The sequence below is a fragment of the Acanthochromis polyacanthus genome, chromosome 2, assembly GCF_021347895.1.
Source record: "Acanthochromis polyacanthus isolate Apoly-LR-REF ecotype Palm Island chromosome 2, KAUST_Apoly_ChrSc, whole genome shotgun sequence".
NCBI lineage: Eukaryota > Metazoa > Chordata > Actinopteri > Pomacentridae > Acanthochromis > Acanthochromis polyacanthus.
Window position 1 is genome coordinate 28,135,777 of NC_067114.1, and position 16,329 is coordinate 28,152,105.

Here is a 16,329-nt window from a genome sequence, read left to right on the forward strand (position 1 = left end):
TTTTTAAATTTTTTGTCCTGTTTTTGTTGTCGTTTTTTGTCTGACTTTTGTCAATTTGATTATAAAGTAGAATACTATATCATTCAGTTCGAGATACCTGTGGCTAAATGTTTTGTCCCTTTGTAGACACTCTGTGATCTCTAAGTTGTAATGTATAAATGATAAACTGAGGCATAATGTTGTTGAAATTGACTTTGTTTTTCTTAAGAACTTTCAGTTTGTTCATAATATTTTCTAAAAAGGTGGTTCCTTAACTTTGCCCACTTGAGATTAAATTGGGCTGAATATAGCCCCTGAGCTAAAATGAGTTTGACACTCTTGCCTTAAGTGGAATGAGAAGAGAATGCAACACAATGCATGACAAACATTTGTAAATTAAAAAACAAAAAAAACAAAAAAACAAACAGAGACTGAAGCTGGTTTGGTACCAGGCTGTAAACATTCAGTTTTTTTCTGATGTAAAATTGGGCCTTTTAATCTGAAGGTCTACGGGGATGGATTGGTCTTTCTTGCCAGCCTCTTGTGGCCCTTCATGCAGCTGCAGTCTTATGGCAGCTCTGTACTGAATTTATTTTTCAGCCCTGCAGGATGCCGATTGTGTGGCTGCTGGTAGTTGTGTCAGCTGTTGGAAAACATTATGAGAGCGCATAGTTCTCCTTTCAAAAGTCGCTTTGTCTGTTTTTCTGTCAAAACATCCATACTTCATTTGTCTGTGTCTTGTACAAGCAATATTCAGTGACATTTTTAACATTACATGTCAAGGGCATTTCCAGAAAACACAATAGGAAAAAGTAGCTCAGATTTTTCTTTTCTCCATTTTAGAAACAAATATCAGCTCAACATTTTATTTGTTTAGTTTCTTTATTCAACTCTTTTGAGTGAAGTAGCATCGCCTGAAAGTACGATGTGTCTTTGTGTGCAATAAAGAAAAATGATAGAAGGAAACCTTCGTCACAAGTTAGTCTATTAGTCGTGATATATTATGATTCATGCAGTACTCCTCTGTCTGCACACTTCAGACAATCTGGGCATATATTGAAAATGCAGATGTTAGAAATAAACACACACATATAGTTGAACATATTTTCATTATCTCGTGAAGACCAGAAAAGTACAATGTTAGGTTCCTGTCTGTGAGACATCAGTAGACTGCAGAGGAGAAGCTAAATCAGTTTTCTTCATACCACAAAATCTAAATGGTAAATGGTTTCAGTACAACATGATGTGCCCTGTATTTGATATATACAGTGCCTTGTGAAAGTATTCGGCCCCCTTGAACTTTTCAACCTTTCGCCACATTTCAGGCTTCAAACATAAAGATATAAAATTTTAATTTTTTGTCAAGAATCAACAACAAGTGGGACACAATCGTGAAGTGGAACGAAATTTATTGGATATTTTACACTTTTTTAACAAATAAAAACCTGAAAAGTGGGGCGTGCAATATTATTCGGCCCCCTTGCATTAATACTTTGTAGCGCCCCCTTTTGCTGCAATTACAGCTGCAAGTCGCTTGGTTTATGTCTCTATCAGTTTTGCACATCGAGAGACTGAAATTCTTGACCATTCTTCCTTGCAAAACAGCTCGAGCTCAGTGAGGTTGGATGGAGAGCGTTTGTGAACAGCAGTCTTCAGCTCTGCCCACAGATTCTCGATTGGATTCAGGTCTGGACTTTGACTTGGCCATTCTAACACCTGGATACGTTTATTTGTCAACCATTCCATTGTAGATTTGGCTTTATGTTTTGGATCATTGTCCTGTTGGAAGATAAATCTCCGTCCCAGTCTCAGGTCTTTTGCAGACTCCAACAGGTTTTCTTCCAGAATGGTCCTGTATTTGGCTCCATTCATCTTCCCATCAATTTTAACCATCTTCCCTGTCCCTGCTGAAGAAAAGCAGGCCCAAACCATGAGGCTGCCACCACCATGTTTGACAGTGGGGATGGTGTGTTCAGGGTGATGAGCTGTGTTGCTTTTACACCAAACATATCGTTTTGCATTGTGGCCAGAAAGTTGGATTTTGGTTTCATCTGACCAGAGCACCTTCTTCCACATGTTTGGTGTGTCTCCCAGGTGGCTTGTGGCAAACTTTAAACAAGACTTTTTATGGATATCTTTGAGAAATGGCTTTCTTCTTGCCACTCTTCCATAAAGGCCAGATTTGTGCAGTGTACGACTGATTGTTGTCCTATGGACAGACTCTCCCACCTCAGCTGTAGATCTCTGCATCCAGAGTGATCATGGGCCTCTTGGCTGCATCTCTGATCAGTCTTCTCCTTGATCGAGGTGAAAGTTTAGAGGGACGGCCGGGTCTTGGTAGATTTGCAGTGGTCTGATACTCCTTCCATTTCAATATGATTGCTTGCACAGTGCTCCTTGAGATGTTTAAAGCTTGGGAAATCTTTGTGTATCCAAATCCGGCTTTAAACTTCTCCGCAACAGTATCTGGGACCTGCCTGGTGTGTTCCTTGGTCTTCATGATGCTCTCTGCACTTTAAACAGAACCCTCAGACTATCACAGAGCAGGTGCATTTATACGGAGACTTGATTACACACAAGTGGATTCTATTTATCATCATCAGTCATTTAGGACAACATTGGATCATTCAGAGATCCTCACTGAACTTCTGGAGTGAGTTTGCTGCACTGAAAGTAAAGGGGCCGAATAATATTGCACGCCCCACTTTTCAGTTTTTTATTTGTTAAAAAAGTATAAAATATCCAATAAATTTCATTCCACTTCACGATTGTGTCCCAATTGTTGTTGATTCTTGACAAAACATTAAAATTTTATATCTTTATGTTTGAAGCCTGAAATGTGGCGAAAGGTTGAAAAGTTCAAGGGGGCCGAATACTTTCACAAGGCACTGTATATTGTATATATATATATATATATATATATATATATATATATATATATATATATGAGGATTTAGAGAATAGTATAGGAATATTAAAATTATTCCATTCTCACCAGCATCGGATAGGACAAATGTTTGCCTGTTGTGATAAAATGTTTTATAGTCATACCAAGCTTTACATCTTTTATGAGAAAAAAAATACTAATACCCAAAAGATCACTTATTATTTATTTGACTGTGTTTCAATAGCTGTATCTTTGTTTATGAAGCAACTGAGACATCCAAATTATCATACAAGTATGTATACACCTATAATGCAGTGGTTACAAGTTGATCTGCACACTTCTCTTCTTTAAGACACAGGGCTGGCTGCAGGGGCGTCACTATAGGTTTTAAGGACGGAAGGAGGGGGGGTGCACAGGATGTGAGTGAATGTTTAATTTCACAAACAGCTAACGAAAACTGAGAATTTGCTTTTCCACTTTTAAGACAGAGTTAGATTTGTTCAGAGATACTTTTACTGTGTAAATGTTTTAGGCCATAGTGGCTATGACTTTTGCTCACAACACAATAATTCAGGGCTGCCAACTTGTGACCAAACCTTAGAGTGAGATTTGGTCTATGTGTGATGCTGGTGGGGGGTCTGGGGGCCCTCCCCCAGAAAATTTTGAAAATTATTGATCCTATTTCCCGCATTCTGGTGTGTTTTAAGAGCATTTTGCCCTTTTAAAATCTTATTATAGAGATAACATTAAGGGATAATAAAAACAAACATTGAGCTCAAAAAAACAGGAAAAAAAAACAGAGCAAGGGCAGGCAGTATTGAAAATGGTTATTCTTGTAAAATATGGATGAAAGTTCTGTGGTTGGATGTGCACAACACATTTCAGTATTTTCGATAAATATCTGCATAATTGAAATAACTCCAGCTACCACTTTGTAACATTTGTCTTGGAGGATTCTAATGCACTCACTCAACGGCTTCTAGTTGACCACATCAGCCAACTAAATAGAAAGTGCTGAAGCAAAAGCAAAACATAACTTCATAACTTCAATTACCCATTCACTGAACAGAATTACAATCAGACACTAAACTCTGTCCCACAGGAGTAGGGTTACATGGACTAAACCCAGGACTGAACCAGGTCTGACTGGACCTCACAGGAGCAGGGTGAAGAACTTAACTAGTCCCAAAATAAATATTATAGAAGGTAGTCATATTAGGCCCAAAATTAGCAAAAGATGCCAGTTAGCGTTCCATCATGGGAACAGCAGCAAAACCAGAAAACCAATGTTTTTTCCCATTAATTTGTCACCTAATGTGCAATCTGAAGGTTTCATTTTCTGTTTACATTTAAATTGTGCACAATATAAATTGAACCTTCAATAAAAACTTAAGAAATCCCACTTATTTTGCTGCTGATGGAATGGTGCAATGCTAACAGACATGTTTTTACATCATATGCATACCCTCTATAGTTTGATCTATGTTTTGATGGTGATGGGCAGCAAAGATTTTTGTTACAATGGTAGCTTTGGTAACAGTCATAATCCTGATATTTTGACCTGGTTTATGTTTTTCTTCTTTTCTTTCAGCTATTGCAAGGTCTATTACATGAACCAGATAACTGTCATGAAGTCCAATGTATTCTCTATCAGCATAAATTAACGAAGGTTATAGTATTATCCCATAAATTATCCCATAATGGTGTATAATAATGTGACCTTATTTATTTATGATGTATATTTGTGCGGGCTAATTTGGCTTTCCAATCATTACTCTCCTAAATAAAAGCTCAAGTTAAATAAGTCTTATATTTTACACCTAATCATATGTGAATGAGCTCAGCTTCTGTTTCACTGTGTCAGGGCTACCAACTTGTGACCAGATTTTAGAGTGACATTTGGTTTGTGTGGGATACTGACAGTGGGTCTAATTTTGAAAATTATTGATCCTATTTCCTGCATTCTGGTGTACATTAAAAGCATTTTGCCATTTTAAAATGTTATTATAGAGATAACATTAAGGGATAATAAATTAAAAAAACATTGAGCTTTAAAAAAAGCAGAAAAAAAACAGAGCAAGGGCAGGCAGTATTGAAAATGGTTCTTCATATAAAATATGGATGAAAGTTCTGTGGTTGGATGTGCACAACACATTTCAGTATTTTCCATAAATATCTGCATCGTTGAAATAACTCCAGCTACCACTTTGTAACAATTGTCTTGGAGGATTTTAATTCATACACTCAACAGCTTCTAGTTGACCACATCAGCCAACTAAACAATAGAAAGTGCTGAAGCATATCTCCATCCATCCATTCTCTATACACCGCTTTATCCTCACTAGGGTCGCGGGGGGTGCTGGAGCCTATCCCAGCTGACTCGGGCAAAGACAGGGGACACCCTGGACAGGTCGCCAGTCTGTCGCAGGGCTACATATACAGACAAACAGTCACAGTCACATTTAGAGTAATCAATTAACCTCAGCATGTTTTTGGACTGTGGGAGGAAGCCAGAGTGCCTGGAAAAAACCCACGCATGCACAGGGAGAACATGCAAACTCCATGCAGAAAGATCCCAGGCCCAGGCCGGGATTTGAACCTAGGATCTTCTTGCTGCATGGCAAAAGTGCTAACCACTACGCCGCTATGCAGCCCGCACCCTAAAAGTGCCACACATTTATGGGAACTTCTGTAACAGAGTTGGGAAAAACATTCTGAAGAATATCTGATTTCCATTGTGGAAAGAATGCCACGAGTGTGTTCAGCTGTTATATCTGCCAAAGCTGTCTGCTTTGACGAGTAAAAAGTTTAGAATACATTTTGGTTTGTAAATAGATTTTCTTTGAATTCCATTTGTTTATTTGTTCTATGCTTTCATTTCAGAGTATAATGAGACATCAACATGTATAATTTCCAATAAAAAAATGGAAAAAAAAATGTGGTGTTCTAAAGCATTTGACAGGTAGTGTATGTTTGCACAAATTAATTAAACTAATAAACTCACATTCAGGAGGGTAGCTAAGCATTTTCTTCCTGTTTTGCAAGAACTGCTGTAACTACTAACAACCATGAATGCTTTTAGTCAGAGGTCACCAGTTAGAATGCAAACTAGTAGATCTGGTACACAGTGCTTCATTCAGGCTAGTTCAAAGCAGCTTTGCACTGTGCATATAGACTTTCATGTTTAAACCAAAGACTGTATATAAATGAAGGATATAGCATCTGGGCCTGAAAAGGGAAGTGTATGTGGAAAGGCCCTAAATTGTGTAGCGTTCAGTTTGTATATTATGGTCCCATTTAGAGTAAAATAGACAATAAAGAAGAATATATTTCAAGGCAGGGCTACATTTTGATGAACAGATTGCTACTGTATCACTGTGCATAGTGTCTTTACGTTCTCCAGTGAGATCCTCTTATCACTCAAGGCCAAGATGGCAGCAGCTAAAGGTGTAAGCCGAAGTTCAGCAATGTTCATCCACAAACCAATGGATGACATTATGGTCACCACGCCAGTCTTTCATACACAGTATAAGGTTTAAACTTAGTAAATATGGGATAGATCGATCGTTCTCCACAACACTCCAAACGATTTTACATAAGCCATGAGAACCAAACGATATTTCATGCAAAGCGACAAAAGCAATGGTGCTTCCCTGCCTTTTAAAATGATCATAAAGTTTGATTCTGTGTACATTCCTCAATTATTGATAAATCTTCAGTCCACAGAGGCACACTGAAAATGAATCAAAAATGTTTTTTTTCATAAATAAATTAAACAAAATTTCTTTTAATAAGAAACATTTTCTGTACTCCATGTATAGGATTGTTGGGTTGGCTATTTTTTGTTATTTGACTGCATAATGGAAGTGTTCCTTCACATTTGTGTTTAGTTTTCATCCCTGGGCAGGTCACTGGTGGTTGGAGGAACTGCTATTGGTTATCAACAATTAATCATTCACAGTTGCAACCAAACATCGGTCTACATGAGTAGTTTGGTTTTGCATGTGAGTCAAGCTATTTCAGGGCATATGATGGAACGCAAGTCCCTCCTTACAAGCAGTTGAAAGCAGGCAGCATAATAAGCAGCAACTGAAGCACACCTCAGCAATATCTGAATGACAGCAAAAGTTTTATAGTCATCAAATTGCTTCGGTGTGTTTTCTCATGTCACAGACATAAATAAAAGAGGTTGACACAATCGGCCTTTTCAGGGACATGACATGAGTTTCAGGGACGCCAGTGACACTGCAGATTAAAAAGTTCAGTTCCTGTAATTTCAGGCTTCGAGGTCTGGAATTTCATCCAGCTGTTGTTGATAAGATGTGGAAGCTTTGTGGTGTGGTTCATTTGAGTGTCTGAAACTATCCTATTGTTATTTATATATGAATTATCATAGACAGGGACAAAAAATCTAAATTTCAGAAACTATACACATGTTTGTCTTACAGTTCCTCTGTTCTGAGCTTTTCCATTTGGGTATGCCAAACAGGAGAAACATCAAATAAAAAGGAGCAGATGTGACAAGTATATATTGTGACGAGGTTAGTTGCATGGGAACACTACTTGAAGACAGGGCTCATATGAATATATTCCCCTGATACTCTGGGAGTCACATTTTTAGTTATGAATTCAACGAGGAAAGCTTTGCTGGTGTGTCAGCTCTTTCTGCGCACCTGTCAGTTCCCAGTAAATAGCTAAGCACAATTCAAAAGTGCTTTCACATCTTTCAGCTTATTGGTTTTGCCTTTATGACCTGCCACTGCTTTGGTTCCCTTTCACCTCTGTCATCACCATTGTTTCTAGATGCCGCAGGTAGATGCTTTGTGAAGAAAGGTCTCCTTTGTGAAAAAGCTCCGGTAAACCAACAGTAAACAAAATAAAGTCAAACTGAATTTTATTTATAGGCCACATTTAAAAACAACAGGCGTCAAACCAAAGTGCTGCACAATTAAAATAGTGGGCCACAAAACACAACAACTAAAAGACAAATGTGAGTATAGGAAGGCATTACAATATAAATAAATATAAAGAGTAAAATGTTGCTACACAGTAAGAGATGAAATCAGGTTGTCAAGCTCAATTGGAATCGTATACTAAAGAGAAGAGGTGGGTCTTCAGCTGTGACTTAAAGCTCGTGTCTGGAGTTTCCGTTTGTTTTCAATTTATGTATCATTGTTTAACAAAGCTTAAATGTGTTAGTCTAGTTCGATACTATAATATAAAGTTAGTATGACGCGATATGAAAATTTATTCATGAGCTCCGCCTTCCTCTCATAGACCCCCATGTTAGTCCAAAAAGCGCCGGTCGCTGCCGACCAATCAAGTTCGAGCTTCCGTTTGTCATGCTGTCAATCAACGGTTACACGCACAGCAAGCAAGCCCATGCAGAGGTGGGCGAGCTGCGCACTACGCAACCGCGCGCACATTTGTTTTGCTTGTGGAGGAGAGAGCATCAGGGATCAGCAACTTCCAGAAAAGTTACCAATCCCACGGCTTGTCAGGCCAAGAGACTGCAGGACGTTTTTTGGCTCGGGGTGCTCGCGTCGCTCCCCGACCACGGCCTCCATAGCCCGCCTGATGGCTTCGTTTAGATGCCCGACCTCTGGAGGAAGATGTTGGGGCATCTGGGACATACTCTTCGTCAGAGGAGTCATGCAATTCTGAACTCTAGATAGAAATAAATAAACAATGTAACACATATACACGCGTAAATGCACTAAGTTTGATAAACGACGTCATCGAGAGGGATACACGAGTGTAATCACATATTGAAACTTTACTCGTTCGTCCTAGCAGATTCATGTTATTTTGGTATTAGAACAAGTTAGACTCAATACAGAATTCTAACGTAATTCCTTTATTATTTACTAAATGTACTAAATGTAGAAGAGTGGAAAACAGCAAAACAGGCAAGATGCTGCAGCACTCCGGGCACTCCTCTCAGGTTCTGCACGCGTGCACAAATAAAGGGGTGAAATCAGAGGGAGGGTGGACCAACAGTGTTCTAGGAGATGCTGCAATTCAAACTCCGGACATGAGCTTTAAAGTCTGATCAGTTCTTACATGAAAAGGTGAACTGTTCCAGAAGTTATAAGCAGCTAGCGCAAAAGTCGTTTATATTTTTGTGCTTAGATCTCGGAACATCCAAGAGCATCTGGATGGTCAACCTCAGTGCTCCAATGGGGAAATGATGATGCAGGATTTCTGCTACAATGGCTGATGGCAACCCATTTAAATCTTAACATCAATCCTGAAATGAAGAGGAAGCCTGTGGAGGGAGGCCAATACCGGTGTTATTTGATCATCCTTCCTTTGCCCTGTTGAAGACAGGAAGCTGCATTTTGTATCAGCTGCAGACACTAAAGAGACGAGTGCTCTCCACCCACATAGAGTAGTCTAAGCAAATGGTAATTAAAGCATGAATAACACTGCAAGAGAGACAGGGTTTACCTGCACATGAAGTCTAAACTAAAAAAACGCTAGTTTTGACCCGTGGGCTAATCTGTTTATCAAATTTGAAGGAGCTGTCGACGATTACTTTAAGGTTTTTCTCAAAATATCAATTGCATGAACCCAAAGGGCAGAAAGTGATGTTAGGGTCATCCAAAAGTTCCAGTCTACCAAACACAATGATCCCAGTCTTATCTTAATTAAGACTGAGTGATTTTGGATGCATCCACCTTTTAAAAAATTTTAAACACTCCAGCAATTAATGCAAAATAGTCTTTACTTTATAATTTGGTCAGGGGCAGAGAGATTGCCACAGCTATACATTGTGGAGCATTTAGCAGTGAAATAAGGCAACATCTCCCTCATGGGGTAGCAAAAACAGACACATATAGTGATCAAATGGTAAGAGACACAACTCCAAATAAATGTTAATGTTGCTCTACCTCAGCAGAAATTGTAAATATGCTGTTGCTAACATATTTGCCATGTCACCAAGTGATTCTGCCATGGGCAATGTTTTATTTGCTGTGGCCAGTTGATCTGATCAGACCCTCTGCTGAGGTGGAACTGGTCTCCTGGGAATGCACAAACTCACTCATGCCAATTGTGCTACATCTGAGTCTGATTTGATGTCACAACTGTAAATTACTTTATATAATATTTACATTCCATGAAATCCTTGAAATATATTTTGTCAAATATCAGCAATAAGATAACTCGTTGGCTTGGTTTCTAAAGCACCATTATGAGTCGATTTTTTAAAAAAGGATCACATTTCATCTCACATTTATGGCAAATGATGCTCAAGGCCAACCCTATCAAAGAGTACCTCTCTCTGGGGGCATATCTTAATTGCCTAAAGGATTTTGATAATTTAATTTGTTATGCTAATGCCTGTGCTGATGAACCTTCATCACTGTCTGTCCTTACTTCCAGTGCTGCTGTTGGGCATTTTCCTCTACACTCGCTGGAGATCATACAAAGGGCTCAAGGAGGGTGTTTACCATGTCTCAGCACATCACGACGGCTGGGAGGACATCCGAGAGAACGTCCTCAACTATGACGAGGAGGGAGGTGGAGAGGAGGACCAGGTACACCCCTTAGACACGCACACCTGCATGCATATTGTACCCTTTTCCCCAGAGTTAAAGTTACAAAGACATATGGGGATGCACTCAGTTTTACTCACAAACATATTTCAAGCATGGTTTAAAGCAATACTATTAAAGCGCTTTAATGCTGCACTCATGCTTGCATAAAGGTGAATTGTTTTTAACTGTATAATTTTAAATTTAAAGGCTGTTATTACTTTTATCTCAGAAATGCGGCACAGCGAATGCAACCGAGCAGCTTTATAGTGGATTCAGTCAATTCAATTTGGAATAAAATCCTGCACTGTGTGTGCTAGTGTTTTAATTAGGCCCACGCAAAATCCTTATCTCGTCTCTCCACCAGCCAATGTAACCCACAAGCACTCAACAGTACTTAAGAGCTTGCATAATATCACAGCTTTGATCGAAACAAACACATGTGGCTGCTGCATCGCTGAAACCAACCCATTCTCTCTCTCACACACACACAGCAGACAAAACAAACTTGCATATAAAGATTGTTGTCACACCTTATCGGTACCTCAGGACCTTCAAGATTTTGTCCTTCATACTGTATCACCTGCAGCCAGACACAAACCAGACAGACACACACACACACACACAGTCCTAATCCCCTATACACAGCAAACACTGCTTTTAATTCTTGAGAATCTTGTCTGAAATCTGTCTGGAGGAATAAAAAAAAAGCAGCACTTTCCACTCATCACATAATCAGTTTTGCAAAGCGACCCACTCCTCCTCCATGTGCATCATTTCTTCTTCCTCCTCCTCCTCCTACATCCTTTTTTCATCTCTGCTGCCCTGGTTACAGTTTTGGTGGAATAACATTAGTACTGAAGTGACTGGCTGATACAGTATTTGTCAAAGTAAAGGCAGCTGCTAAACCCCAGTGCACCAGTGTGTAATGGATAGAAAGAGAGACGCCTCTCATCTCCTTACTGAATCACTTCCACTCATATTTTTGTCTTCTTGGCTGCACACACTCGCACGCAGATTCTTAAAATTACTACTTTTCTGAGACAGCAAATGGAGATAGATTGGAAACTTAAACAGGTGGAACATTTGCAGTAAGTGTAAGAGGGAGAGCTGATTGTTTTTCTGCTCTCTTTTCATTTTTCTGCTTTTTTTCTGTCACATTTCATTTTTTTACTCAGATTCTCTCCCCTCCAAACATTCAGTCTTTCACTCTGGCTGCTGTTTGCTCTCATCTCTCCCTTTTTACAGTTTGTGTGCTAACTCGGGCTTTTAATCTGTTTTTGTATGAATATCAATGTTTGTGTGTGTGTGTCCAGAATGCATACGACATGGCAGAGCTGCAGAAGTCCCTCCAGCCGAGCCCGGCCCAGTCGATCCAGTACTGTCGCTCCAGAGCCCTGCACCATCCTCCTCCTTCCCACCATCACCTCCTCCACCAGGCACCGCCCGTCCCACCCTCTATCCAGCCACTGGATCCCCTCAGCCGGACAGCCAGCTCCACAACCCTGCCCCCATCCACTTCCTCCACCGCCACCACCACCACCAGTTTCCGCAGAGATGTCCCCCCCACCAGGCTCCCAGCCCAGGGCCAGGCACGCCCCTCCCAGCTGGCACGTCGCTCCCTTTCCTTCTCTAGCCAGGATCTGGCCCGCTACCTGTGCGAGATCATCCGTGACGCTGACCAGCATCCAGACACGGGACCTTTTGACTCTCTGCAGGTTTTCTCTACCGAGGGAGGGGGCTCCCCAGCCGGCTCCCTCAGCTCCTTCAGCTCGGCAGGGTTGGATGGAGGGAGTGGTGCAGATGGGGGAGGGGAGCCGAGGAGAGAGGAGACGCTTGGGGAGTGGGGGCCTCGCTTTGAGAAGCTGCGGGCGCTGTATGAGCGAGCTGAGGCCAGCGACCTCTCAGCACACGGACCAAACTGATCAAACCCTGATAAGGGCCACCCCCTCCTGAAACAATCCATTAGCAGACGCTTATCGGCGAACGAGGTGGGAAAACAGCGAGAGACTGACTAACAGAGAGACTCGCTCCTCACCCAGCACTGACAGCTGACACTAAAGGTGTTGTATTTAGTGGATGATGAGCCCCGTCAATCAACATGGTGGCCCAACAGACAGATGAAAGTGTCCCTTTGAAAAGAGCCTGTCACTCTGCACCCCCACCACCTTGGAAAAGAATTTTGCAGGAGCAGACATTATCAAACCTAGAAGTCAAGTTAAAAGGCTTCAGAACGTCACTCTCTACCCGGGCTACTCATCATGATGGAGCTTAGCTTCACTGTCAGAAAAATCTGTTCCAGTCACTGGCAATGAAATACAAAATTCTCTGTGCTGTGGATGAGTGTCAACTGAAGGCAAATGAAATTGTTTTGTCCAGGTTTTTTGTCTTTTTATACCTGAGCAAATCAATGGCCCTTATTTTTAGCACCTTGCTGCTGAATTAAGTCTTTGTAAATAAAGAATTCTAACATTTATTCCACAGTACACTGGAACATGATAAGACAGTGAAGATGAGAGACATCATACTGACTAGGCCATACAATACAGAGTTTGGATTTTCACAACAGTGGACACATTGTGTTCTTGCTGCCTGGCTGTACACAGCTTCTGTCAATGTTTGTATGAGAAAAAAGTGCTTCGACCATCACTGGTTTCCAGGGTGAGATTTTAATTTAAAAAATTTTTTTGGTAATGTGTCTTTACTTGGGTTGAGTAATTCTGTATTGGTTGGATGTTTCAAGTTTCAAAGCTCCGTGGGTTGTAAAACATCAAGCTTTCTACTTAGTACTGTGCGCGCGTCTTCATTTGATTTCCTATTCTCATTCGCGCTCCTCCGCTGCTCATTCCTCCTCACCCGAGGGAGGGTGCACAAAAATTCAGACAGCTTTGTAACAAAGAAATGTGAGTGGACGTGTTGACTGCGGGAGGGAGGAAATACTTGCTCTGTTGCTCTGTTCCGCGTACGCCTTCCTCAGGCACACCAAATGTGGCAGCTGCAAGAGACTATTTTAACAGACGATTGCTCGGTAGAATACAAACTATGTCAAGCTGCTTTCCAAGGTGACTACTTAATAAATATAAATGGGGGGAGGAGAGGGATGATGGATATATATATAGGATTATACATATACACTGATCAGCCACAGTAGTACAAACACTGAGAAGTGACATGAATGGCATTAATTATCGTGTTACAATGTTCTGCTAGGAAACCTTGGGTTCTGGCATTCAAGTGGATGTTACTCTGACATGTACCACCTACTTAAACATTGTTTGTAGACCAAGCACACCCTCCATGGCAACAGCACTCCTCGACAGCTCAAGAACAGTTCATGAAGCACGACAAAGAGCCCAAGGCATTGACCCAGCCTCCAAACTCCCCAGATCCCAGTCTGATCAAGCATTCACAGAATGCAACAGAACAAGCCCAGTCCATGGAGTCTAAACTCCACAACCCACATTACCCAAAGAATGCAGTGCCAGACACAGACAGCCCTTCGAATACTGTGCTCCTGTACTGACTAACTAAACTGCATTATCAGTTACGTTTTGAGAGAAACATATTTTCAGCCCAATTACATTTTTTTTTAATGTATCACTGATATGTTTCAAATCAACATATGTTTGCAATTTATTACTCCAAGGAATGTGGCAGAGTGATGCCTGTCTGTCTTTTCGCAACTTTACTCAAAAACGGACGAACGGATTCGGATGAAATTTTCAGGGAAGGTCAGAAATGACGCAAGGACCAAGTGTTTAGATTAGTGATGCGGTTTATAGTCTGGATCCACAGAGTTGTAAAAAAATTCTGTATCATTGGGAGACAGCGGCATGGTGTCACTGTAACCATGACTACAAGTGAGCACTATGTCAGCTGCCTGACGATCACATGATCGAAATCCTATTACAAGTCAAAAGCTGCGGACTTACTGGGACTTATGCATCAGAAATGATACAAGGAACAATTGATTAAATTGTGAGGGTGTTTCAGAGTCCCATCAATTCCTGGGCCTACTTGGTGATGGTCCTTTTGGTGACTTATATTGCCATCCTACTTCCTGAAACAGATTCAGTGGCTCTTTCAAACTGAAAGCCTTTCCAACTTCAGTTTTACTTATCAGTGAAAAAAATACAATTCTTTTTCTTTCAAACATAATTGAGAATGCAGTTTAGAATGTCATTTTTTGGCTTTTCTTGCCTTTTATTAGATCCAAGCGCCTAGAATATCATTTTTGGGAGACAGATAAGGACAGGAAACCCTCAGAAGACTTATGTCCATGCCTTTACTTCTCAGAGATGCTATTTTAGCAGTGTGAGAGGGGCAATATCAACACATACATATCTCGCTCTGGTCTGTGATACCTTTGCAAAATAAACTTCAGATTCATCTGTTTTCCTTGCTAAATTAGCACACACTCTTGGCTGAAACTGTATAATGGGGGTTATGAGGAAACAGGATGATAAAAAAATGCAGGGAACTAATAAATGTGCAGTTATCCAAAGTGAACTGTCAGCACAGTGACTCTTTGTATCAGTTTCTCCTTGTTTGACTTCCTTGTGACATCAGGTCAATGAATCTGTTTTCCTCCTCTCAATGTACAAAAAACTAAAACAAACAAACCTTTCTGCAGTTGTTCTGGTGAGAGTGATTTGTCTAAAAGCTACAAAAGTGCAAAGAAAAACAATAGAGCTGAAAAAGGGAAGAATCTGAAGGGTCTAAAAAAGGAGCTGTTCTTTTCACCTGTGATATGAGAGATGATTACAGTGTGGAGGTTTGAATCAGAGAGCAAATGAGGTGGGGGCGAGGCAGAGAGTGCCTGGCTCTGTGGTGAAATGTCTCACCAGTGCATCATGGAGCTGCAGGGAGCTGTAGAGGGACGAGATGCTGGAAGCAGTGTATATATATATATATATATATATATATATATATATATATATATATATATATTTTTTTTTTTTTTTTCCCAGTTGAAACAGTTTGCTGCACAGCAAATGGCAGAAATACAAAAGTCGACAACTCTCCAAAAAGCCAGTCTGGCTTCTCCTGGCATTTCAGCTGCTGTATTCTGCTGGAAGTAGCGGCGGCGCTCTCATCATGCCTTTCTCTTTTTTTTCTATTCGTCTTCACGCTGGCAGAGCTGAGCCTGTCGGCAGTTAAAGGGTAGGAGAGTGTGAAAACATGTCAGGCCACTAATCCTAATAGGAGCTGATGGCTTGCTGTCATGCTGGAAAAACCAAAGGATTGCGTGGACTTTCGAAAAAAAGTCGACCCAGCAGCCGATTCCCAGATTGTGGCTTTGCAGAAACATGTTATTTTCAGAATAGCTGAGGCAACAATGCAGCTCTTAAAATTAAGAAACTTGGCGGTCAGGCAAGGATGCCTGTACAATGTAGAATGATGCCTGGAAGTAAGACACAGGCTTTACTTTCTCTTATTTTTCTGAGACCACTGGGGATTTCCTAGAGAGGGATGCTTGTATTTTATTCCTCTGTCAAGGGCCGAGCCTGAGCCACACAGAGAGGTGAAGGATGAAGATGTGTAATGCTTCATTTCTCTCTCTGCAGCTGTACGGAGCATCGATTCACTTCTCACTACCATTCATTTGTATCATAAATTGGCTTCTTAAATGTTGTGTTCTGGGTGCAGACATGTCGTGAACAAAGTTGATGTTTTTACCTCATTTGTAAATACAGAGATAGATGAAATACAATTATTGCTTTTTGTCAAGAAAAGCAGCATAGGTTTAAAAATGCGCAGCTTCTGAGAAAAAAAATCAAATCGAACATATTTTTTATCAACATGATGGTGATGAGCTTTTGACGGTTATATGTGTTTTGTATTTGCTTTGATCTTTTTTCTCAATAAATTCATTTATTTGCACCAGTGACTGAGCCGAGTCATGACTGCTTCTGAAATAAGATG

At 40.6% G+C, this 16,329-nt stretch overlaps 1 protein-coding gene across 1 annotated transcript in view; it reads left to right on the forward strand.

Annotated features, from left to right (window-relative positions):
• Positions 1 to 16,294, forward strand: part of si:ch211-186j3.6 (neural-cadherin) — a 416,158-nt gene extending 399,864 nt beyond the window's left edge. Inside the window, exons 36-37 of the mRNA XM_051944931.1 lie at positions 10,253 to 10,407; positions 11,721 to 16,294. Coding sequence (XP_051800891.1) covers positions 10,253 to 10,407; positions 11,721 to 12,329 — 764 coding nt within the window. The 3' untranslated portion in view covers positions 12,330 to 16,294. The remainder of the gene's footprint in view (positions 1 to 10,252; positions 10,408 to 11,720) is intronic.
• Positions 16,295 to 16,329: the final 35 nt, after the last annotated feature.